This window comes from Platichthys flesus, chromosome 19, assembly GCF_949316205.1.
Source record: "Platichthys flesus chromosome 19, fPlaFle2.1, whole genome shotgun sequence".
NCBI lineage: Eukaryota > Metazoa > Chordata > Actinopteri > Pleuronectiformes > Pleuronectidae > Platichthys > Platichthys flesus.
Genome location: NC_084963.1, coordinates 13,117,360 through 13,143,877, shown reverse-complemented (window position 1 = coordinate 13,143,877; position 26,518 = coordinate 13,117,360). Strand labels below are relative to the sequence as shown.

At 41.4% G+C, this 26,518-nt stretch overlaps 1 protein-coding gene across 3 annotated transcripts; it reads left to right on the top strand.

The window, feature by feature from the left end:
• The first annotated feature begins 380 nt into the window (after positions 1 to 380).
• Positions 381 to 25,708, top strand: kcnt1a (potassium sodium-activated channel subfamily T member 1a). Of its 3 annotated transcripts, XM_062413253.1 has the most exons (28): positions 381 to 475; positions 6,277 to 6,356; positions 6,628 to 6,731; positions 7,832 to 7,876; positions 8,063 to 8,122; positions 8,420 to 8,494; positions 9,504 to 9,587; positions 11,230 to 11,324; positions 11,932 to 12,112; positions 12,192 to 12,356; positions 12,511 to 12,647; positions 14,453 to 14,516; positions 14,690 to 14,798; positions 15,751 to 15,859; positions 16,867 to 17,016; positions 17,334 to 17,563; positions 17,643 to 17,859; positions 18,265 to 18,370; positions 18,502 to 18,674; positions 20,210 to 20,281; positions 20,510 to 20,644; positions 20,791 to 20,902; positions 21,056 to 21,157; positions 21,344 to 21,427; positions 21,517 to 21,645; positions 21,937 to 22,231; positions 22,512 to 22,596; positions 23,649 to 25,708. In XM_062413253.1, exons 1-28 carry the CDS (start codon positions 381 to 383, stop codon positions 23,764 to 23,766), a joined length of 3,411 nt encoding a protein of 1,136 aa, XP_062269237.1. In that variant the 3' UTR covers positions 23,767 to 25,708. The 3 variants fall into 3 exon arrangements, with proteins under 3 accessions (XP_062269237.1, XP_062269238.1, XP_062269239.1); XM_062413254.1 differs by lacking the exon at positions 20,210 to 20,281; XM_062413255.1 differs by lacking the exons at positions 16,867 to 17,016; positions 20,210 to 20,281 and having other exon boundaries at positions 21,907 to 22,231.
• The last annotated feature ends 810 nt before the right edge of the window (positions 25,709 to 26,518 follow it).

The window sequence follows — 26,518 nt, the reverse complement described above, 5'->3', positions numbered from 1 at the left end:
CAACTCAAGAAAAGGCTTTATGTCCCAAAATATCAAAAGGAGAAAACACAATGTAGTGGAACATGAATATAAAGTAGCAAAAACTTAAAATGCTTAATGTCTTTATTTATTTCCTATTCGTCTGTCTAATATATCAGTCGACCACTTGTATTTCTCATCCCATGTTTCCTTTCTCTTCTTCCTTTCTTTTTCCCTGTGCGCCTTTTTCCTTTCCACTGTTGCCTGTTTTTCCAACTCCCTTTAGCTTTGGGTTAGGGTTCCTTCTCTTTTTCTCCCTTTCACTTCCCGTCTGCTCCTCTACTTCCTCCAGCTCTGCTCCAGCACCACTCAAGACCAACAGCAAAAGCAGCGAGATTATCTTAGACATCTCCACCCTCAAGATGGAGCAGCTGGAGAGCGAGGTGCCGCCACTGCCGCTGCGCTTCCGCTTCCGGGACCTGCTGCTCGGGGACCAGAGCTTCCAGAACGATGACAGGTAGGCAGCAGTGTGGATGTGATGGGATACAGTAAGCAGGTTAAACAGAGCTGTTTGACATGTTTCAGAGACAGAAGCCTTGCTTAAACTCATAAAAAGTTGTTTGCAAAGTTAATGTATTAAAAGTGAGTGGGTGTTTTTTTTAAATGTTTCAAGATCCCTCCAGGGAATTGTAGAAAATCCCCTGGGCTTAAATCCCCTGCGTGGGAATCCCTGTATTAGTCAACTGACAGATAAATTAATCAGCAACTGTTTTAATACTTGATTCAATTAAAAGTAATTTTCCATTGTGAGGCTGTAAGCTGGGCCTTGAATCAAGGAAAAGAATAGGCAAACTAATCAGTAAAAACAATGGCACTTGGAAAAGTGTACAGTTGTGTACACAAATTCAGCATTAGTTCCCTAAATGTGCCTGGATTTGCTGGTTCTTTGCCTGATCCATACCTTCCACAAAGTTTCAAGGAAATCCGTTCAGTTTGCAATATTGCTCACAAACAAAAGGGTGAAAACATAACTTCTTGGAAGATTGAAAATACTAAAATTGCTTTTTGTCAACCAAACCTCTATGTTCTCTTTATACATCCTAGGTTATTCAAGTAGCAGCAGCTTTTCCTTTTTTTTTGCTTTATGAGGGAAAATAACAATTCATGTTGAAGGGATTATTTGACCTGATTACACAATGTTTGTCTCCAGTTGCTTTCACCCATGGAGAGGGCTGATTGTCAGACTTGTTTTCTGCAGCGTCTTACTTTTACCCATCATTGTGTCAGTGTTTATAGTTGTAAACACAAGAGTAACTGCAGGGAGGGTTTAACTTGTCTAAACCTTCAACATGCACAAAGTGATGTTTGAGTGCAGGGCTCTAGTGGAAGTGGTAAAAGAGGAAATGAAGCCAGACACATGGTGGCATGTGGAGTGCTGCTGTCCATGGTGCTGAAAACAACGTGGTTCATGAAGCATTGTGAGTTAGAAGTAGGCTGAGTGTTTGTCTGAATGTATGAAGCTTGACTCTGAACATTCTTCAGCCTCTTGTCCTCTTGATTCTCTTCTCTGAACTTGATATAAGACGAGATCAGTGGCAGTCTTTTGTTTTGTTTTTTGGGATCTGCATAATTTTTTTTACCCTAGGATTCAAAACTTTGCCACAGCAGGGGTCTAGAAAGTTTCTGCTTCTAAGGTCGAAAACAAAGAGTCAAAAATAACTTGAAACAGAAAATCACGTGTCTCTTTTCTGTGAATGCTCGAGTTATGCAGAGATAACTCGAGCAAAATGTTGTAGCAGTTAGTGCTACACTCATTTGAGTTTTCTAAAGATATTTATTTAGAGCAGTTATTGTGGATACTGCCGAATGGACGCCAGGATCTATGGATGATTAAACATAATGGTAGATGTAGTTACAGCAGCAGTGCTCCTTTGAGACGGCAGTGCTGTTTGTAATATTTGAAGCATTTATTTGACGAGGACAAACAAAACGTTTTTGCAATGCCTCTTTCAGTCAAAGTTGACCTTTACCCAGTTGTCCTTGCAACAGCCGCTGTTTTCTCCCTGCTCACAATTTCATCTCCTATTCACACAATTGTGACAATTTCTCTGTTATTTTCAGTACAAAAAGGACTCTGCAGATAGTCCAGTGGAGGCGACTCATTTAGATTTCCAGTGCTTGGTCCCCAGGCTTGTGTTCAACAGCAGTCGATGAACTCCCAAATGTCACTGCTCACATCTTCCCAGAGCTCATCTATCACTCAAAGGTTCCTTTCTCAGAAGCAGACATGTAGAAGAAGCACACAAATGCATCGAAGCACAATATCAACAAAATATTAACCTCAATTTCATCCTGTGTGCGGCGGTCTTTCTTTCGCTGCCTTTTTTTTCTTCTTTTGCCTGAATTCCTATATTTTCTCATCAGTTTCCTGTCTGACATTATTTCCATTTTCAAACTGGAATGGCAGTTGTAGAGCAAATTCCATTTCCTTTGATTTGCCAGATTTTTTTCATCAAGATCCATGAATTATTCTCTAGCAAAACAGCAAAACTTTTGCAAATGTTTAACCCGTAATTAAAAAAAAAAACACTTAAATTGAATATGTATTGTTGTGTTCTTGGTCTGTAAACGTATTTGTTCTTGGAGCACGACAAACTGCAACAAAACCCAATTTTTTCCCAGATGACAATAGAGTATTTCTGATTAAAAAATCCTTGGGTCTGCACCAACATTTTATGAGTTGTTCCCTGATGCATACTGCTTCCCTTCACCAAGTTCAAGTTGAGTCTTTTGGAGCTAAACTTGGAAGTATATAAATGCATAAATGAAAATGTCACATAGGCAGGAGTTACGATATATAAGGGTCTTCACATGCAACTGGGAAAGCCGCACTGAGTGGCTGCACCAGTGTGGGCGAAGGGGGTTCAAGTGGAATTGCCTCTTTCCGGTATTTTTCAACAGCAGTGACACATGAAGGAGGTCATCTATAAATTACCACTTCAGACTCTTCAAATTTAGAGACGACAAAGAGGTGGGAGGGAAAGGACGGAGTCGGAAACAGAGCGGCGCCTCCTACATTGTTCTTGACTTTTCTCTTTGTCTGCATTTTCCACTTTCGCTCAGTTTCTGTCGCTCTGTAACTCATGATGCCAAAACCTCCACATCAGCCAGAGCCAAGCAGGAAGACATGCATCTGTCCTGGCGGTTGTGGAATTGTTAATGCAGATCAGATACAAGATGAAGCCACGTGGATAAAAAGGACAGTCGGTGTTTATCTGATTCATGTGATCATCCCTCGAGTAATATGTCAGTGAATGTTTGCAGCTCTGTGAGGAGCTGCAGTGCTGCTGGAGAGGAGCGCGCTGCTGCAGCATCACGTCGGGTTATTCCTGTCATGGCAACGTTACTGTGGCAACAGGCCCGCGCACGAACGAGATCGAGAGAGAGAGAGAGAGCGAGAGAAAGATTAATTCCATACATTTCTCAAATATAAATATAAATATTCTAGTCGGCTCTGTTTTTCTTATTCCAAATAAATTATTGATCCAACTCTATTTTGTGTCTCTGATTGATCATTTTTACATTATTTGTTCTCCAATCAGATTTCCCTCCAAAGCACAAAATCAATTGATCATCCTACAAACTCAGTTGGAGCTGTGTTGTTTTAGAGCTGCGTGCATGCGGGGAGGTGCGCTGGTCAACGAGCCTCTGTAGTCTTCGTTAGGAAGTAACCGGGCGCACGACGCAGCCACAGGTGTCCCATGCGTGCGCAATGGACCCGAGGACCGTCATCCCGACCTGGGCCAACCCGTCCGTGGGCGCGTGGAGGTCGGAGGCTCTCGGTAGTGATGCCGGGCAGAGGTAGGGGCACGTGGAGCCTGAGACATAACAAGTGTTTCTCATGATAGGTGAGTTTATGAACAGTTTATGAAGTGCGCCCCAAAAACTGCTGAGGTCCGCAGAAATAACCGCGTGTGTAATTATTCAAAGTCATGTATATACATGTAATCGTATGTCACTATCGTTTGGACTAATTGTTTTGTCAGTTGGACTAAATATTTTAGCATTTAAATGTATTACTTATATTGTTTAGTTTTTGTTTATTTTATCAACTTGTCAGTTCAAGTGTCAGAAAAGGGGGAGGGAATCGAATCACCATATCAAATAGATTTTTTAAGTCAAAATTTGGTCTATTAATTGATTATTATTATTATTATTAGCAGTAGTAGTAGTAGTAGTAGTATTTACTTTTATAAATATTATTATTGTAGTATGCCTTTAACCAATTATATTTTCATTATCAACTAACCTGCCTGTTAAAAAATCTTAAAAAACAAAACCAGATCATACTAGGTTTACTGTCAAATGAAATTAGTTGCAACGCTACAACCAGTGAATCATTTTGAGTTCTTGATTAAAAATTCATTAAAATTCAAAACTATTATGGTTATTGGGGAATAATTGTTTCGGCTCTAGCCTGCATGTTGTTTGATAGCTGGGACTAATGGCTGGATTTTATTTCTCAACTACATAATGAATCATCTGATCTAATATCAGAGGATGATTAGAAATGTTAGCTGCAAGAGGTGAAACATCTTCAAGAACCTGCAGTGAGTCCAGTTTCCTTAATAGGCCACAGCTCTTAACACCCTGAGCTGTAAGACTGAGTATCTTCTCAAGCCTGCAGGTGATCAGGACTGTTCCTGGTTAGAAGCTTCGACACAATCACAGGGCAGAACTCGTTGAATTACAATTAGTCTTCATAGAAGATTGAATTACTTCCAGAACTTCGACTCTCAAAGCCTGAAACTCTGGTGTGACACTGCTGTATGACTAATGTCAGAGCACTTCACAAAGTAATCGTGTGCACAACAACAGCTGATGAGTGTGTGTGTGTGTGTGTGTGTGTGTGTGTTTGTTTGTGTGTGTGTGTCTGTTTGTGGGTGGAGGGGGGTCAGACAGATAGTCCTACAGACAGAAAACAAACAACAAACTCTCAAATGTGACGGCCAGCTCTCAGTTGAAGACTCTTTACCTCCAAAGCTCATCTCTGCCCTGCTGCTGTCTCGTTCTCGTGTTCTCTGCTTCATCTCTGAAAGGGCTTTCTCCTTTTATTACCTCAGTGCACTCATGAAATAGCAGTTACAGTGCACACCTGAAAGAAGTCAGCGCATCCTGCATCCCACACTTCCCCTCCCGTCCCACTGGGAGCCTTTCAGATGAGCCCGATCTCTGGATTTCTGTAGCAGGAGCCGGATCACATCCTCACAAGCTTCCCGCCTTCCTCAAATTCTTCTCCTCTCTCTTTCACTCTCCTCTGAGGGACCTGCACACCGATAGTGTAAATATTGTTCATCTGTTGCAGAGCTCCTATACTGTAAGAGCTGTGTTTATTCTCTTTCTCTCTTCATGTGCTCTGCTCCACTCTTTTGCAGTTGTACTTCTTTTATCTTTATGTGAATGCAAGAAAGTTGTGCCCGACTACTCACAAAATCCTGTAGGTTGTGTATTTTGCTGGAACTATAGTAAATCAACATGTACATTTGTCATTTTGCTGGCAGAGTGAACCCAAATAGAAAAGTTTGTGTTCCCTTGTGTTGCATTTTACTCCTATTGCATGGAAACATAAAGCATAAATATGAATATCATTTTCAATATAGTCCACATATATGTTATAATATCTTTAAGTAAAATCACTCATATGCAATAAATAATAGATTTATAACGAGGATTCAACGGAAAAATAGGAGAAAAAAGGTGATTAAAACTGATCCTGTGAAATAAAATGTAATATTAATTTGTATTTATTTATTGTATTAATAAATATAATCTCAATAAAAAAGAGTGAAAGTAATACAAAATATAGTAATGGTTGTTATTTCGGATAATGATGAATGATGACTGATGAATAAAGTTGATTGAATCTTGAAACTGATATTTATATTAGTTTCATTTATTAGTTTATTTTTATTTATTTTACAGGTACCTCTAAAACAAAAAGTTAAGCTTGAAGTTTATATTAAATAATAATTATGTATTTATAATTGTATTTCATATTAATACTGGGAACAGGTGCTTTTTTGGCCTCCTGTGGTTTAAACTGTGTATCCCACAGTAACCCTGTCTTGTAATTGGGAACTGAATCAGAGGCGGATAATTACTCTCCTCAGGCACATGATTAGAGGAACAGCATTATGAATATTCATGCTGTGTAAAAGGTGATACTTTATAAACTGCCTCTTGAAAAATACTTCTGCCTGGCTTTTTCCTGTTGTGCTGCTGATCCTTGTGTGTTCCCCTTCTTCCCTTCTCTGTCAGGGTGCAGGTCGAGTTTTACGTGAATGAAAACACCTTCAAGGAGCAACTGAAGCTTTTCTTCATCAAAAATCAAAGATCGAGTAAGTGGATGGTGCAGGTCAAATTCTCAGGTCCCTCAATTTAGGGGTTGCAAAATTTAAATGTACAAATAAGACCACAGACCTTTTGGCTATAGATGATTTAATACAGGAGGTGTTTGAATTTCAGGTTGTGAACACTGTCTTTATTCGTTATTGTTGTTTGTGGTTCTTCATTGTGTCTCGTCTTAACTCTAGGTCTTGGTCTTGTCTCATCCTATTTTGAAAAGTGAGAAATATCAAAGACAGAAATGTGTCCCTCTCTCCACGTCAGGCCTCAGGATCCGAGTGTTCAACTTCTCCCTGAAGCTGCTCACTTGTCTGCTCTACATCATCAGAGTGGTCACGGACAACCCCGGTCAGGGCGGCAGCCACAGCGCGGGCCAGCAGAACACTCCCAACAGCAACAACAAATGGTTTGTCTACACAGAGAGGAGAACTGATCATCAAATCCACAGGGGAACTGATAAAAGAAGATACAAGACATTGAGAACAATGGCGGTTAGATGATTTAAAGCACACAGCTAGAGGGGGCTGCGTATTTAATGCTATCATCTTTCCCTAATGGTTTTCTAAAAGGGGCTGTTCTCTTATCAGTCAGATGCATGGCAGGGCCAATCAGCTCCTTTGAGGGATTCATTGTTCTGCTGGCTTGTTTATTTGTCTACTAGTTGACTGCAGGGAGTCTTATATGTTTGGATAAAAGTTGTCTTCCAGCCTGTATAAGAAGTTATGTGCCCCATTTAATATTTAAGCATTGTTTGTGCTTTCATTAAAATTTATGATGAGTTAATTTTTGTTATGTGTCACTTGAATTGTTTGATCCTCTGGTGTATGGTCAGCCTGGGGAGAAAAACTGGGCTGATCAAATGTTGAGATGAATGCATAGATCGACCAATTTTTCACGTAACCTCTAGCAACCAAAACATCTTTAAATAAACACATGATTTGACTGGTCCTACACTGGTGACTTGTGAGCAAGAAGAAGTAATACTGATGGATTCGTTGGGTAGAATCGGAAAGATGAACACTAAAGAGCATCTGTGCAGAAAACTTCACCGTATCTGTTCATTAGTTGGTAATGAAATGTTCTCTTCTCCTCGTCTTCATCACTACCCTGCAGCATCGACTGCCAGTGGAACGGATCGGTGCAGGACAGAGAGATTAACTGGTAATCAACAGAACTTTAATTTGTTGCCTCTAGTAAATAATGATTCTGTTTGATCTCTCAGCTCCTTGTTTTATTACTAAACTTTAAATGCAATAAAGTGTTTCCATTATGAGTTCAATGCTCAATATGTATTAATAGCCAACAAGGTGTACAATAACTGGAATCTTGGTGATCTGAATGTCCTGTTCTGACGGTCGGCCATTACATGAATCTATAAAAATAGATACAAATATATGATATTGATGTTGACAATATCGATTGTTGACTGTTAAGAGTGTGGCTGTTCTCCACTGTGTCTGACAGGGAGCTGATCTTCTGGGTGGACAGAAAGGTTCCTGTCTGGGCCATTCAAGTGAGTCCCAACAGGGAGAGCATTAATTCAGTATTTGAACTAAAGTGATCAAATGTTCCAAGTCCAACTCAAAGATGCTTTACTTGTTCAAATAATATAAAAACAGTGAGTTTCATTATCATCAAATTGTTTCTGAAAAGCTTGCTCTGTGAGATTATGTATTAATCGCTGTTTGGGTTTGTGCAGGTGATTGTGGCCATAATAAGTTTCCTGGAGACTATGTTACTAATGTATCTGAGCTACAAGGTAACACACACACACACACACACACACACACACACACACACACACACCAGCATGAATAATACACTCTGTATAATTAGTCCTTGAAAGTGTGTGAGATTGACATTCCATAAATGGTGTAATTATCAGTCATTTGTCAAGGCTACATTAAGGACAGACTGTAGACTGTAATAATTACAGGATCTTGTGGAGTTGAAGTATTAAGTAGTTTTAGAAAGTGACAGATGACAATGAAGATCTGTGCAGTGACTCACCGTCTGTCTGTCCTGTGCTTACTGTGTAACCTGTTTCTGATTTCAGGGAAACATTTGGGAGCAGACATTCCAGGTGTCCTTTCTTCTGGAGATGATCAACACAGTCCCCTTCATCATTACAGTAAGACTCTTTATCAAGACACTCAAATAACATAGACTTTAATTAAAAATGGATGACGCATCTCCACTTCCTCACACTGTCCAGACATGAGGGAAAAGACCCCGGATATGAATGCTGCCATCTTAAACATTTGGAGCTAGAGTCTGTGCAGCAGCGATTCGGCAATGGTTTCAAGGTCCTGCAGATACAGTCTCTGGACCAATCGGGAGTCAGTCTCAGCTGTCAATCATGACGTTACTCACTATTTTTCTAGCATCAATTAACTCATTAAACCAAACTTACCAGGAAATCAACATAAAACAAAATAATGCGTGTGAAAGGAACTACCAAAACATTTTGAGAAAATAGATTTTGACTTTTTTGCCTGATTCATGTCTCATCTGCAAACATAGAGGAGGCGGGGTCTATGACCTCTACCACAGTCAGCCACCAGGTGGCGATCAAGATGCTTTGGGTTCACTTTTGGGGAGCCCTCACATCGTCCATTTTTATTAACATTCTCTGAAACACTCATTGTCCTTGTTTTTAAGTGTTACTAATGTACTGCCTCATTTATTTCAGCAAATAAATCAAATCATTATTCTCCTGGAATACGGAACATTTCACAATGTTAATGAAAGTGAAAACAAAATCTGGATCCCCCCTAAAGTGTATTCACATCAACATTTAATGGGTTCTTGAAGATTTGTTCAGTCTTTTTTGTGTAATCTTGCTCACAAACAAAAAAACCCAAAAGACGCACCGGGGTGAAACATAATCTCTTTGGTGGAGGTACAAAGTATTGAAACGCAAACCACTACTTTCTGGAAACATTATTGTAAAAAAATGAATAATAGCAACAAGCTGCTGCGCCACAGTTAATTTTGTGTGTTAAAATGTTGAATAGCCTGAGCATCTTTCAGCATGTTTACAGTACTTTCCAGATTTGTGGAGAAGTGTGAATACGTGACTGACGGCGTTGAGGAAGGTGTGAAAATCAGTGACTTGATGTGTTTCCCTCTCTCCTCAGATCTTTTGGCCGTCCATACGGAACATCTTCATCCCCGTGTTCCTCAACTGCTGGCTCGCCAAATGTGCTCTGGAGAACATGATCGTGAGTTAAAACCATTATCGTCTTAACAGTTCCTGCTAATGACCTCTTTTTAATCAGCTTCCAGTCACACTGCCGGTTCAGACGATTTAGTCAGGTCCTCTCTCATTTCCTGCTGCTATTGACAACAGGGTTGCTGCTGCACTGGTTGTGCTCTGATTGTGTGCACCCTTCCACTGAAGGATTATTATCCCTCTCTGTAAACCATCCTGTTCTGCGTTTCATGCTGTTATTCTGCAGCAAGGTGCGTCTCAGAAGAGGCATCTGTAATAAGCGGCAGAGTTAATGATGTGAATGATTCCTGGCGGTAATAACTGAGAGAAACACTCAGTAGATCCATGTTAAATGTTTGTTTTTGTTTATTGTATTTTTATATTTTTGGTTTTAGTTGTCTGGCAAAATTTGAATATCAGTTGCCGGACTTCAGACTTTTCTGTCATGGTTGTTTAACCCTTTTGTGGTGTTCGTGTTTTGGTCACTCAGCCAATGTTCGCGGGTCTGGTGGACCCACCGCATTATTTGGTCTTTCAATCAATACAGCTACAACAATATATGTTAAATACTTAACAGATGTAAACTTTATCCCAATTACAAGCAATATAAACAGCATTTATGGTTAATATTTGTCATTTACCCATGTTAAATAACATTTATGAATAAAAGTGCTTTTCGTTTTTTGTGATAAAATGAAATTAAACAAAGAAACATCAAAGACAATCAAGATATGATTGGAAAAAAACGAACATGAAACAAGGTTTTTCATCAGTATTGAGGTCTATTTCTTAAATATAATTAGAAATTGAACACACTCATGTCAGTCTACTTGAGAAATGTAGACTGAATGAAATTAAATGAAAAATCTTTGGAATACAATGAAGGGGAATGGTTTAGAGAATATGAAGATCCTGTTTCTATCAATTCAGAGTCTGACAGTGAGTTTGAAGAAGAGGATGAGATTGACCATCAGCCAGCTACTTAAAAAGTTCATCTGCAGCAAATCCCAAATCCAGGCCAGGCCATCAGCACCCAACATATGGATGTCAAAAAATGATGAAATCGCATGGCTACCAATGTAATAAGGATGCAACCAGGGCTGACACGGATAGCAGTGGCTCATGTGCAGGAAATCAAGCCTTCTTACAAACTTCATTAAGTAAATCATTCTGCACTAATTTGGAGAGACAGCGTGTTTTCGTGGAAAGCTGGAATGAGATGGACAAAAAAACATTTATTTGCATACTTTGGGGTTATTATCCGTGCTGGAGTTTTCAAATCAGAAGGGGAATCCACAGAATCCTTGTGAGATAGAGAAACTGGCAGAGAACTTTTACTTAAATGTGCAGGAATGTAGGAGCAGAGGTGCTTGAAATATGCAATTTAACACTTTACGTAGTCCTGGGTCCAGTGGACCCGAACACCACATATATAATATAAATGTGTAGGGGGGGTGTACAGTGTGCAGTCACTGAAAGTTTGTTCTTTTATATGATAATCACAGAAAATGAACCAAGGCCAATGAGTCTCAGGTTGAAAAAAAAATATATCTCAAAATTTTTCCTTGAGCAAACATTGATAACGGGTCCCACAGACCCGAACAACATACAAGGGTTAATATGCATATTGAGTTGAAGTATTTTGTTTGCAGAATGATGTGCACAGAGCCATCCAGAGGACCAACTCAGCCATGTTCAACCAGGTCCTTATTCTCATCTGCACCTTGCTCTGCCTGGTCTTCACTGGGTGAGGCGGCTTCTTCCATGATGTTGTGTGCAAGACATTTTTAATCTTCCCAATCGTACTATCACAATAACATTCCTGAAAATTTGTATTATTCAGGTCAACTCTCTAGTTGTTTATTGTCTTGTATGAAGTTATAATATCAGAAGTATCCAATGTTTTTGTCCGTCTGAGAATCGTCAGGGAATCAATAAACTCGACAAAACTAACTGAACTGAATCAGTCTAAAAAGCTCCTTTTTACTGCATGTTCACCAAAGTACATTCCGGGACACATTCAAAAACTTCTAAGGAAATCGTTTTTAAATAATGACCCTGTAAAATGAAATATTAACTATATGCAGCGTGCACGTGTATTGACTGTGCAGCTTTATCTCTGATCAGATTGTCTGTAGTTCATGGTTGAATACTTTTTGTATTTCGGGGAAGCTACAATAGAAGTGCCGAAAGCCATTACTGACGATTTAAACATATATTCCTAATGTTCTCCAGTAATCTTCTCTTAATCATTTCTCTGTAATTTGTAGATTTATTTGAATTATTTAAATGTTGTAATACTAGTGTTGATATATTCAGCTACTTACTCTGTGTACTGTATGTAATTTGCACAGCACTTGCGGAATCCAGCACCTGGAGCGAGCGGGCAAGAACCTCTCCCTCTTCAACGCCTTCTACTTCTGCATCGTCACCTTCTCCACCGTGGGCTTCGGAGACGTCACCCCCCGCATATGGCCCTCCCAGCTGCTGGTGGTCATCATGATCTGTGTGGCGCTGGTGGTGCTGCCTCTTCAGGTATGGAAGACGCGGAAATGACTCCGGATGACTTCTCATTTGTTATTTATTGGGTTTGGCTCATGATGTTGTGTGTCAGTTCGAGCAGCTGATCTACCTCTGGATGGAGAGACAGAAGTCTGGAGGGAATTACAGCCGCCACAGGGCGCAGACAGAGAAGCATGTCGTACTGTGCGTCAGCGCACTCAAAATAGACCTGCTCATGGATTTTCTCAATGAGTTCTATGCCCACCCAAGACTGCAGGTAGAGAGATACACATATGCACTATGCTATGATTTAACATACATACATGCATTTACAGAATTTGCAGACAGATTTAGGGACATTAGCATCTTTGTCATGGTTCTTCATGCCATTCCACAGTTTATACTGATGTAATTGTTGTGTCATCCTAAAGGATTACTACGTGGTGATCCTGTGCCCAAGTGAAATGGATCTTCAGGTGCGCAGAGTTCTGCAGATCCCTCTGTGGTCCCAAAGAGTCATCTACCTGCAGGGATCCGTTCTCAAAGACCAGGATCTGCTGAGAGCCAAGTACGTAGCAGCAACGTTAACAAAACCTCTGAATCTGGAGATGAATGACTTTTTGTCCCTAAGACAATGTATTTGAAAAACTGTGTTGTGGTATTGAAACCTTACACTGATTAGCCTAATGAGGGTGCTATAAGTAAGCATCAAGTGTTCAAACATGACCTCAAAACAATGCACTACTTAATGCACTAATTAACCCTGACTTATTTTTTAGTCAACTATCTCTTGAAACAAACATTTTATAAAAATAATTCTTCTTTGGCACCATACCCGTGCACAAGCACGTTTTTGTATCCGTCCCAGCAAACCACTTCGGTCCGGACGGAAAATATCAGAAGGACTATTCATGTCCGCGGTGATTGAGGCCTACTGACATGTGTGATCCACTGACTTCAGCATGTCAATCGTTGCAATGATTACAGTATATCTCTATATCTACAGGATGAACTAAGACAGTCCTGTTTCCCACAGGATTTACATCAAAACTCTCAACACTTGCATGCATTTGCATTTTTTTTGGTACAGATGATCATATTCCTATGATGATGAACTTTTAGTACAGAACAACAATCCGGTCAAAATTGATATCAGTGATGATGAATACCTACAACTACAATCTCCTCAGTCTCAGCTGCTATTTGGGTTTAGTGAAATACAGGCTCACATTGAATTTTTGTAAAAGTTTGAGGTATGTTGAATGTTCCGCAGGAATGTGAGCGTGTGTTGTTGAAATAAATGTTGATGGAAGTTTTCATTGGTAGGATGTGAATATCTATTGTCCTTCCATTCCTTAGTATATCTCAGATATGCTTTCATTCCTTTCTTTGTAAATAGGCTTGTCAGAGCTATTGTTCGGCCTCACACTCAGACAACAGTGTGATTATTCATTCAAGCGTTGCCCATTTTTTTAAAGTCAGACGTTAAAAGAACCATTTTCAACATCTGACGAAAGAAAACATGATCCGTGCACATTCATTTGATTTGATTATGAATGAGACTTTGAGAGAAATTCTACAAATCTACTTATATAGTTACTACTTATATACTTATACTCAGTTTACACATGTGAATCACTTAACTCATTTTTGGTAGTAGTACACACAGTGAAAGTAGTTGAATATCTTTTTCTGTACCTCCTGAGGAACGTTTTTTTCCCAGTCTAAACCAGTAACCTTGACTGGGCTCTGACAAAAAGATGCTGCAATGTGGGAAATGTGGGACCCAGAATCCCAGCAGGCTTTTAATTTCTGCTGTTTCAATTAATCTCTTATGTTTTTATCTGTCTCCCACCCTTATATAAGCATAAGCCTCAAAGCAAAGACAAAGGGTGGCTTATTACAAGAACACAACAGTCCAGTCAAAACGATCTCACTAAAAGCAAAAGAATGAAAGAAAGAGGGGAACAACACACATCAAAATAAGTATTACCTTGATGAAACTGTGTTATGTAACCTGAAAGTAGACATTTGCATTTGGAGGTTTAGGTAATTAGCGGTATACTGGGTATGTGTCAGGCTTCAATCCTGCATCTGGCACCTTTTCAATTCCTCCCACACTTGTTTTGCATTCTACGCTCTGCTGGCTGTGCTAATATGCTAAATCAGTTCCACAGTCACGGCACATATACATTAACGAGTGCCTTTCACAGTGTTCCTCATGTGTTTGTCGACACGACTGTTGCTGTCATGTCCTATGACTCATCGAAGGTCATGCGAGAGAGTCGTCATTTTTTTCTGCAGCTCTATAATGGAGTGATTTGCTGTTTTCCTGTATTTTGACTTTGTTCTATTACGTGTCGACTTGTGCAGGATGGACGACGCCGAGGCTTGTTTCATTCTGAGCAGTCGTAACGAGGTAGATCGCATGGCTGCGGTAAGATGAACAGCCACTGAACTCTGACTGTTTATCAAATCTGAACTATTTGTTTACCCAGACTCAGCTCATTAGTGCTGCGTGTTATGAAGCCAAAAACTCATTGATTAAACAAAGGTTCGTTTGAAAATGCAAGAGAGAAGAAGCATGATCTTTGACTGTTTCCCCCTCAGGACCATCAGACCATCCTGAGAGCCTGGGCCGTGAAGGACTTTGCTCCAAACTGTCCCCTGTACGTCCAAATACTCAAACCTGAGAATAAGTTCCATGTTAAATTTGCAGGTGAGAATTTCTAAACTTTTGGGGATATTTAGCATTCACATTTTTTGCTCCATAAAAAATAGGGATGAAAATGATAGTGTACATATTTCTGCATTTTAATATAAACATTGGTCACAGGACTGAATGAACAGACTTAGTTAGCAACGAGCTGAGCACATTAAGCAACTAAAGGTTACATAATGTGCAAATGCTCAAAGGCCCTCTCTAGAGCCAGTGTTTGGTTTGAGCATTCTGGGCTACTGTTGAAACACGGTGGGAAGGCGACAGACTCCCTATGTAGATACGAAGGGCTCATTCTACAAGCTAACGGAAATAAATTGATTTGGTTTCAGGGGATAAGAAACAAATTAAAACATTCCTTTTAATTCGTTTTAACATTCCCTGAATATTATGTTCGATTCCTGCGAACAGATCATGTTTCATCCTCCACAGTGTTCCTTTAAGAATTAAAGACACAAGACATGACTATAAACTGTAGAGACAACTTACGTAGAACCAGAGTATGAAAAGTGAAGCCAATGTAGCGTCTTTATTCTCTCGAATAACCAGCAGAGGGCGACTTCACTGTTTGCAAAAGGAAATCTGTTTCTATAGTCTGTAAGAATTCCAACTTGATTTTTAGCATCAGTATACATTTTCCTATAGAGTTCATGTTCAAGTCTTCTCGGTGGATGTCCTTGAGTTGTCACCAATAAACAGATACAGCGCCAGAAAATATTCCAAACGACACTTCACAAACACACAACATGATGGCCAGGTTTATTTCTGATGTTTGGAAAGAAATTGTCTAGATGATCTTTTCAGATCTCAAATTAGCCAAATTGACTCGTAGCTTTCTAGCTTCACGCTCTTGATCAGAAAACAAATAAATGTGTTTTCCAAATGTTTCACTTATAAGAACATCTTACCTGTGTTAAATCATAGCATGGCTTTTATGTTTTTCTGTTTTCAGATCATGTTGTTTGTGAGGAGGAGTTCAAGTACGCCATGTTGGCTCTCAACTGTGTTTGTCCCGCCACCTCCACCTTGGTCACGCTCCTCGTTCACACCTCCCGTGGACGGTCAGTCAGCCGGCGCAACCTCCTCAGGCTTTTAGATCTCTCCTTAGTGCGATCACATAGTGCAAATGTCTTCACACCTTGATGTCTGCTCATGTTCAGCATATACACAAGAGCCGGAGCTTGCTTCCATCACACTGTCACAGAGCGGTGAATAATTCCAAGAGAAGAAAAAGTCTGGGTTCATTGTGGAAATCAGCAGGACGTAAACAGAAAGAGTGCATAAATGAAAAGGGAGAACAGGCGGCAGCTACATTGATTTTTTTTAGGACATGTTCCCTGTAAAGCTTTGTGAAAAGTAGATTTTTCACAGCATGCAAATGGACTGACTTTGAAAAGCTGATTTCAAAGGCTGAGAGAAACAGAATCAATGGGCTTTAGCACATACTGTGCTCCTAACTGTGTTCTTCAGATAGTGAAGCCCTGTGCATCTTTCTTAGCCAAAATTTCAGATTTCACACATTAACCATAAAAGGTACATATGATGCATGTGTATAAGGAGTACGTTGCGAATATGTACATTTGTGAATGTTTGCATCACATATGTGAGTTTTGTAAGCGACTCGTGACTCGGTGATGATGATAATTGGCAGCATGTCATTCGACCCTTCAAAATAAGTTACAACATGGAAGCCAGAAAGTGTTTTATACGCTTTGTAAGTTATTGTATTTAAATAAAGTACCTGCTTCCTTGAGCAACTCTCCAGTTAACCCCATCAACGTGCTTCAGCTATTAGAGTAATTACCAGAAGTCGTTGCAAAGGGCACAACAGAGTCAAGCTGACTGACACATGGATGAGGCCATCTGCTTTCATTTGGTAACCAAGGAGACGCAGCGTGACCCAGAGGGTGTGCAGGGACGTGGGGGGAGTTAGATGGAGAGTTTACATTTTCCAAATGTTTTTCCCCATGCAAAGACTGTGTGCGTATCAGCATAAATGGTTAATTTCTTTCTACTTGTTGTTTAAATCTGTTGTGCACTTGCTTGTATTTTCTCGGAATGACTGCAGCGAAGGACAACAGTCTCCTGAGCACTGGCAGAGGATGTACGGCTGTTGTTCCGGCAACGAGGTCTACCACATCCGACTGTGCGACAGCAAGTTCTTTGGAGAGTATAACGGCAAAAGCTTCACATATGCCTCCTTTCATGCTCACAAGAAGTGAGTTGACCTGTGAGCTGAAGCATCTGCTCTATGATGCTCTACTGTCTCATCATAGTTTGATATAATTTCCATTCACCTAAATAAATGTAGAACAAAGATCAGATATATTGATTATATGGTCTTGCTAAGAGTGATATAAGATTCAGATGGGTTTCTTGTTCCTGTCATTTTCATATTACACTTTATCAAACTAATTCTTCCCAAGAAGGGCCAACTCCCAAAATGCTAAACAATCCCTTTTAGTCTCAACGATGTCAGGTCTTGGCTTGAAATGAATTGACACCATTTTCCTTCTTGTTTTACCTGATCTCCAGGTATGGCGTGTGTCTGATTGGTATAAAGAGGGAAGAGAACAAGAGCATCCTGCTGAACCCCGGCCCACGTCACATAATGGCTGACACCGACACCTGCTACTACATCAACATCACCAAGGAGGAGAACTCAGCCTTCATCTTTAAACAGGAGGAGAGGAAGGGCTGCCCCGCCGGGGGGATCTTCGACGGGCCCTCGCAGCTTCCTGTGCACAGCATCATCGCCAGCATGGGTGAGAGGGGAAAGTGTGATGAATTTGGTTAAACTGAGGAGATACTGGTTCATTAAGCTCTGGTGATTATATTCTCCAGGCACTGTTGCCATGGATCTTCAGAATACGAGTCCACCCGACAGCTCAGTTGGTAAACTGGTCCCACCCAGTGTAAACGGGGCAGGGAGCCGCCGGCCCAGCATCGCTCCGGTCCAGGAGCTTGCCGACTCCTCCTCACTCCTGCCGTGTGACCTCCTCGCCGACCAGTCAGAGGACGACTCAGTCTTCACGGATGAGAAAGACCAGTCATCTACTGAGTAAGGATTCTTACAGTCCCCTTAGGAAACCATATTTAAATTCACTTGATCCAGATTTTATTTTAATCTGCATCATAAACGCCCTGTCTCACAATTTTGGAGAAAGTAAAAAAAAAATTGAATCCTGGATCTACCCCCCATATTAACATCATATTAACACAAACATGTTGTGTGAGCGTTCCTGACCCACACTGCGTCCTTCCAACAACTTTTGTAGAAATCCATCCAGTAGTTTTTGCGTATTCCTGCAAACCAACAGACAAATAAACAGCTAAAAACATGAACTCCTTGGCAAAGGTAGTTAATGAGTGAATCTGCAAGCAAGAAATTACGACCAGAAAACCTGACCAGTTTTGAAACTGTAGAGTGTATGCCATGTTTGATGTTTTTTGGATTTGTTGCCAGGTATGTGAAAGGTTATCCCCCTAACTCACCGTACATCGGGAGCTCGCCCACCTTGTGCCATCTGTTGGCTGAAAAAGCCCCGTTCTGCTGCCTACGACTGGACCAGGTGGGCAGTCGCAGTCTCTCCAACTTAGTCACCCAGTTATTTATTGCCTTCATCATTCCTTACACTCTCTGTCCTTCACCTGATAAAAGCCAACCGAGAGTACAATTTGTTTTTTCTCTCCTCCTGTGCAGGGCTGCAGGCACAACAGTTTTGAGGATGCTAAGGCGTATGGTTTTAAAAACAAACTCATCATAGTGTCGGCTGAGACTGCCGGGAACGGCCTCTACAACTTCATAGTGCCTCTCAGAGCTTATTACAGGCCCAGGAAAGAGCTCAACCCCATCGTCCTGCTGCTGGACAACCCGTGAGTTCATCTCAACACACGTACGACGCACACGTTGCCCCTTGCTTTCGCCTTCATTTTGTCTTTTCTACGCCGCCCAGTGGGAAATGTTCAGCCCGCCAAGAGCGCACGTCAGCAGAGCACTTAGGCCAAGGCTGTGGAGGCCGGACTCCATTGTCCCTCCGGAGGATAGGTCACTGCTGCCACTCACGCTGACGGTGTGTTTTAAGCAACAAAGAAACTAAAAAAAACTGGCTCTCTCTGTATCACCAGACAGTCGCCATGGCAACATGCTGTGCCTTGAACATGAACATTATACAGTCTATCGCTACGAGGGGAGAAGAACGATGGAGAAAAGGATTTCTTTGGACAACCCCGAAGCAGGCTGTCACCGAGCGCCCTGTTGTGTTCCTTTTCAGCCCCCACATGCGAGCTCTCAGGACCTTCACAGAAAACGCGCACATAACAATAAGCGCTTCCTCCATGCCGCCCCCCCCCCCCCCCCCCCCTCCATCACTTTTGCACACACAAATACAAACACCCACACACTCTAATAGGTAATTCAGCCTTGGGTCTCTAATCAGCAGGACAAGGCAGATGGATAAAGTAATGTTCTGTCAGGGCTCGTGTTGGAGGACAGGCAGCAATAAAGCGACAACTATCTTGCTTTATTGCCTAGCAACAGATGGACTCACCCCATAGCCGAAAGACACACTAACTAGAGAGCTGCACGACCGTAGGGTAACCCTGGTTATTAGGCTACTGCTTTATAGCATCTCATAGTAACCACACACAGTCATTAAGCAGCCGTAAAGTGGTAGAGCGAGTGTTTGCTAGGCCTGAAAACAGTCACGATTGTTGAGTCATTTTAGAAAACAACGTAGAGATTTTAATTGTCGACAAATATTTGCTTGATATGATGCAGATCATGTATTCTCTTTATTTATTTTGAAGTTTGCCCCGTTCAGAATATCAAAATATCACAAACAAAACAAATAACATTATGGTTGTTTGTCAATAATGTCAGGTAACGCGTGTTGGCCATAGTTTTAAAATATCATGTGCACTGAGCACAAACAGATGCTCCCATCACAGTGGACGGTGGCCCACCTGACTATGTGGAGGACTTCCCCCAGCTTGGCAGCTTTGTCAGTAAAGACGATGCAGCACATGAGGAGGTCTGAGAAATGTTTTGGAAAGCACCCGGAGTATTTGCAAGTCTCCAGCCCATCAGACAGAAAGCTGCCGCGTAGAGAAAGTTGACGCAAAAATGGATGCCTCAGGAAATCATCTTGAGGCCAGGACAGGCCCAGGTGGAGGCAGATTGTTCATGCCTCATCTCCCTGAAGGAACGACAAAGATGATGATTCATCTTTCAGGTTTGCTCCAAGTAACTGACGAAATGAATGTCTCTCGTGTGAGCAGCCAATTCAATCATAGTCATTTCATTCTATACAAACACTAAACAATGTAATTTGTGCCCTAATTTTAAAAAGGAGAATTGAAAAGAGAATGGTTCCATTTCATTCATGTATTTATATATATGCTTCCTTTAGGCCTGATAATCACTTTCTGGAGGCCATCAGCTGTTTCCCTATGGTTTACTACATGGCTGGGACCATAGACAAGTAAGGCTGTCATATAATATTCAGTTGTTCATGCAGTGATCATGTATAGTCACCTAAATCCAACCTGAATTTTCTCTGACAATTTATTTATTTTTAGATGCACAGTACGCTCTCTGTAAGTTGGTGTCATATGCTCTTATGCTCATTTTGTGTGTGTGTCTGTGTGTGTGTGTGTGTGTGTGTTTGTGTGTGTGTGTGTGTGTGTGTGTGTGTGTGTGTGTGGTTTAGCCTTGACAGCCTGCTGCAGTGTGGAATCATCTACGCAGATAATTTGGTTGTTGTGGATAAGGAGAGTACAATGAGTGCCGAGGAGGACTACATGGCCGATGCCAAAACTATTGTCAATGTGCAGACGATGTTCAGGTAACTCATCGGTTCTCATCACAATATCACTGATGAATTATGTCCCGCCAGTTTGATATAAAACCTACAGATGTGAGCCTCCATGTTTGCACAACGAATCGTAAGTCACGTCTTCTGACTCCTCTTTTTCCTTTTCCCGGTCGCAGGTTGTTTCCCAGTCTCAGCATCATCACGGAGCTCACTCACCCGTCCAACATGAGATTCATGCAGTTCCGAGCGAAGGACTGCTATTCACTGGCTCTCTCCAAGCTGGAGAAGGTAAGAGGGCAGACGGCTTGAGTTGTGAGTTTGAAGGAATATGAAAGATGTTTTATGTTTCACGCCAGTTCATTGAACCATTCAGCACTGTCAGAGAAAGCCACAGACCTTTGAACGCTCTTGGTCATTGCTCTGCTTTGTGCGTGTCCACAGAAAGAGCGCGATAAAGGCTCCAACTTGGCCTTCATGTTCCGACTCCCCTTCGCTGCAGGCCGAGTGTTCAGTATCAGCATGTTGGACACGCTGCTCTATCAGGTTGGTGCACACCTACTGCCAAGCAATTATCCTCAGATGACTTTTCAAAAGCAGATAAAAGAGATGGATGAGTTTTAAGGCAGCAAAGGAAGACCAGCATCACAGGGCAAAAGTGCCCTCTAGTGTTCAGACGCTGGTTTGTTCCTGTACACTGTGGTAAATTATTCTCTGTGATTCCCTTCTCAGTCTTTCGTGAAGGACTACATGATCCTTATTGCGAGGCTGCTGCTGGGACTGGACACCACTCCAGGATCAGGGTACCTCTGTGCTGTGAGTTAGTGAATAACAAGAAGAAAAATAACCAGTACCATGCTTATGTTGCATAAACTAAAAGCACACGTACATATCTCTTGTTCCAGATGAAGGTGAGTGAGGAGGATCTGTGGATCAGCACCTATGGACGACTTTTCCAGAAACTCTGCTCCTCTAGTGCCGAAATTCCCATCGGGATCTACCGGACAGAATCGCACATTTTCTCTTCGTCTGAGGTGAGATCTCACAGAGCAGGCCTCAAGTTAAATATCAAACTTCCAAAAATATATTTGTATTTATTTTTTCTAATAGGCTTGTAGTCTCTATTTTACAATAGAATATCAGACTAAGCCTCTCATGCACCAGCTAGGTTAGGTCGTAGTTGAACATTGCAGGGCTTTGAGCTAATATCTGTCAGGGGTGGAAAAATACAAAATTTACAGACGTATCAGTATTCAATATTATCACATCAGAGAGTTATTGTGGAAACTGCAGAGGTAACTTCATCTTCTTCTTCTTCTACTCAGTCTCAGGTGTCAGTCAGTGTGGACGACTGCGAGGACACCAAGGACAAGGGGGACGAGGCCCGCAGCAACGACCAGTCCGATCACCCCCTGCTGAGGAAGAAGAGCATGCAGTGGGCCCGGCGGCTCAGTAAGAGAAGCGGCAAGTGGCAGGGGGTGAGCCGGGACTCGAGCAGGGACCACGCCCAGCGCATCGCCCAGCAGCGCCTCAACCTGTACCGACGCTCCGAGAGGGAGGAGCTGTCCGAGCTGGTCCGCAACCGCATGAGGCACCTGGGCCTCCCCACCTCCGGATATGGTGAGTTCAGACACAACATCAACTGAGACACACAACAGCTCCCTGCATTCATCCTCTAAACCTTCATGTCTCTGCTGGAGTGTTTGTCTGATTCTCGTCTCTCTGCTGCTTTTAGAAGACCTCACTAACCTGACAGCCAGTGATGTCATGAACAGGGTCAACCTGGGCTATTTGCAAGGTCAGTGTCTAAGTCAGGATCCTATGGCAGACAGCAGGCATTACATCATCGTCATACAGATGGGACTGGTCCAGTTTGCTGAGTGAACTTTTTGTTTTTCAGATGAACAGAACGATCATCAAAACACCCTCTCTTATGTCCTGATAAACCCTTCTCCGGACACCAGGCTGGAGCTCAACGACATCGTGTAAGTATGACTTTGACTTTGTATTGCCCCCAAGTCACTGAATACAATATGATAATGATAATAACTTTATTTATATAGCACTTTCCTGCTAGTCTCATATCTTCTGGCAGATTGTTCCTAAGGTTAGGGGCCCTCATGGCAAAGTCTCTGTGTCCTTTGGTTTTCAGTTTTTATCTGTTCATATTATTATTATAACAGTTTCTTTCTCGTCTTTCTCAAACTGTATGAGATGTGGATTTTTGCATGTGCAAGAGACGATTCCAAGCAAAACAGTTTGATGCACAAAAGGGAAAAATATACATAACATATATGTGTTTGTGGTATCGATGTGAATTGTATGTGCGGGGAGAATCCCCTGCAGCATTGTTCTAATGTGGAAAGGCAAACTCCGAAGAAAGTCTGCAGTCACTCTTGGTGATGAAGTATGCTGGGCTCCGTTTCTCCAGTGGTTTTCATGTCGAGAAAAAACCAAGAGTATCAGTCTCTTGACAGGAGCCAGAAGAGCTGCTGCTGCAGGAAATACACCAACCTTTGTTCAGAATTCTTCATATTTCAAAAGTTCTCTATAGCTGAATGTTGGAGATAAACACTGGTTTGAAAGAATTCTCTTCATAACTGATCTACAGTTTGGCTGAATATTCTGGATCTGATTCAATTTGGAGAGTTATACACTTCTCAGTGGATGGTTGTTTACCCACTCACCAGAGAGACATAGAGTCAGAAGAGAAGCTGGGAGAAGTGGGAATGAACAAATTAAAATAATGCAACATTTGTTGACACTGTAAGGTGCTAAGAGACTGGACTCCTAATTAATAACAATGTTGCTTCATGGTTCAGTTGACCATTAGAACTTTATAAGGTGATCATTTATTAGTGTGGCAAAAAGGGAACGCAGCCCCTCATATATTTTGCAGTGTATTGAATGAGCAATATTTAGCTCCTCTTGTTCGATGAAGAGTGCGCCGCGTGGCTGAGAGTGTGACCTCAGCCGAGTGCAGTGCTCCCGTCATTTCATCATCTACACCCCCCCCCCCCCCGCTTTCTTCTCTCAGGTACCTGATTCGTTCGGACCCTCTGGCCCACGTCCCTGATGAACCCCCCGCCCACAGCAGCAGCCTGAAGGAGATGCACGAGTCCGGCCTGGACACCAGAGGGGACACGCAGCTCTAATGGCACGCTGACCTTCACCGGTACACTTACGCCTCCACACCACCCCCCGCACTGTTCAGTGGGGTGGGGTGGGGTGTGGGGGGGTCTGGTTGTGTCCACACGGGTCCAGACTGACAGAGGACAACCTGTGGCATAACGTTTCAGAGCTGCAGTCTACAGCTGTATAATATGAGTGCCTACTCCTCGGCAGATGACAGTTTGACGTCATCTGTGACATTTTCATGATAAACAGTTTGTAGGAATGGTGGTTTCTGTGAGAGCTCGCTCCAGTGGACAGTCGAGGACGCACTTGTTCTCAATCGATTTAACTATTTCAGTCAGGTCGCCTGCAAGTTAAACTGATAGGCCAAACAAAAGAATTAAGGTCACAGGAACTGTCATTTCTCAAGAGAATTATAACTTTTCTCTTTTCGAATGTTTGCTCCCTCAGAGAAAGTGGAACCTCACCATCAGAGGTTGCAAATATGAGGATTTTCCGTCTCATCTTTACTTTTTGAGATGACCTAAAAAACCACATGCAGATATTCTAAACTTACCTGAACCATACTCTTACCTATATACCATTAAAAAACCTTCAACACAACGTGACTTAAATAAAATGTGCATTTAAAGCTTTTATTTGAAGCCTACTTTTGTAGCTGAACTATAGAAGTAGTAGTAGTAGCAGCGTCTACAAACACTGGTGGTATCTTTATATGTTTGCTGTCTGAGGTTGGATGAGGTTTTTGAACGACTAGAGCTTAGTTCAATCCTTTTAACCATATTCCATGCCATATATATTCAGTATTGTGACATAAAGGTTTCATTTGATTTTGTACTACAGTATATTAGTAATCAGAGAACCTCATTCCACTTTCACCACTGCTCAGTGATTTGTGGCTGTGTGGCTGAGATCTCTATTTTTAAAATGTTACATCTTGTACACAAGAGTTTCGGATTGAAACTTTATGACTTGGTATAATTTAAATGTTGAAAATATTTGTAGGTTAGTTTAATTTGACAGCCATTTGCACATTAAAATGCTACAATAAGAACAAAGCACATTAGAATTGATTGAGTTGTCTAATAATTTAGTCTTTGAATTGATATATGCCTTCAACTTCGGTATGGCAATTTGAAGTCATAGTTATAGATAGTTTAGTTGAGATTTATGCATTAATAAACAGGTTATATATCCTCTGTTTAATCCTCATTAGAAAGAATAAACATTTAATGAGGAATTAAACAGGTCTACAATACGCCAGGGTTAATTATTTGATATTATGTAGAGGGGTGGGGTATGACCCAAGGAAGCAGGACCAGGCATTTCTTTGACCTTCAAAATTGTGTGTTTTTCAAAATCTTTCATTAAGTACTCAAAAAACTATTTATGGACCTTGATTTAAAAAGAAAATGAAAAATGAATCTTGTGACTTTAAATGTGGTTTTATAAGGGGACTGTTGGACTTTGGCGGAGGTATGAGCTCGACTCCATGTCATTTGGTTCATGTAATGATGTTTTAGGACTTTGTGTAGACTGCCAGAGGTGAACATATATCACTAATCTGAGGTGTTGTACAAACCTTCCCCAAGGATAGAGAATCAAAACAGAAACATATATTATAAAAGCAGCTGGTAAATTCTAATGCCACCTTTCCTTCATGTATACAGAGTGAGTTTGCTGAGGTGAGTAATCACATAATCCTCAAAAAGTTTCATCAGCATCATGTTGCCAAAAATTCCCTGCATTATTCAGGTGCAGCAACCAGTTAGTTTTTTGTGCCATTGTGGCACAAATATTTTTTTTTTAAATACTTTTATTTTCTTGAAGTGTCATTTTGGAAACTCTCCGACTGATTGATAACGAGAGAAGTTTTTAACTTCATCAAGAAGGTTCTTGGTCAAATTCCTGACTAATGTATGATGCCAAAATGTTTTGATGCTGCTCAAAATACACTTTGAAGGGAGATCAGTGTGTGACTGTTTCATTTTCTGATCATTCTTCAACCATGTGCTGTCACGAACTGAGTGCAGGTACCACAGATTCCTGAAAAGGGAACAAGAAAAGGGAGCAATATGCAAAAACACGATTCCAAAAAACAAAGATCAATGCTCAACATGAAGTGAAACACTAGGGAAGCAGCAGAGAGCCTTATATACACAAGGGGGGCTGCAGGGAGGATTGAACACAGGTGAAACACATGAGGAACAGGTGCAGACGATCACAGGGGCAGGAAGACAGGACAAAGACAGGAAGTTAAGCTTCAGACACTGTATTTTGAATTTTTATAATTTCAAAATACAACAGGGGGCGGAGAACTAGGGGCGGTGTGGCCTAGTGGTTAGAGTGGTGGTTCTTCAACAAGAAGGTTGCCGGTTCAAACGCCACTCTCTCCCATCTGCATGCCGAAGTGTCCTTGGCAAGATACTGAACCCCTAAATGGCCCCTCATGAATGTTGAGTGTACTAATTGTAAGTCGCTTTGGACAAAAGCGTCAGCCAAATGACATCTAATGTAATGTAACTCAGGGGGAGACAACTGTACACAAATGTAACACAAGGAAACAGGTAAAAGTCATAAACAGAAGCAAAGTAGTCGTTCATACTTAAAAAGTTCAGAGCCAAAGTGGCAGAATGATGACATGTGCCCTTTTAAGTTTGGGCTTACCCAGCATGCCGCATGGAAATCCAAAGAGAAACAGCAGCCGGAAGGAAAGATAATGCAAACCATGACTCAACCCAAAGTGATCCACAGGTACCAGGGAGAAGTGAA

Bases quoted from the DNA above. Each gene is read 5' to 3' on its own strand.
- kcnt1a (XM_062413253.1), top strand. From the start codon at position 381: ATGGAGCAGCTGGAGAGCGAGGTGCCGCCACTGCCGCTGCGCTTCCGC. The intron at 20,282-20,509 runs GTAAGGCTGTCA...TGTGTGGTTTAG, and splicing joins ATGGCTGGGACCATAGACAA to CCTTGACAGCCTGCTGCAGT. The intron at 22,232-22,511 runs GTGAGTTCAGAC...TTTGTTTTTCAG, and splicing joins CCTCCCCACCTCCGGATATG to ATGAACAGAACGATCATCAA.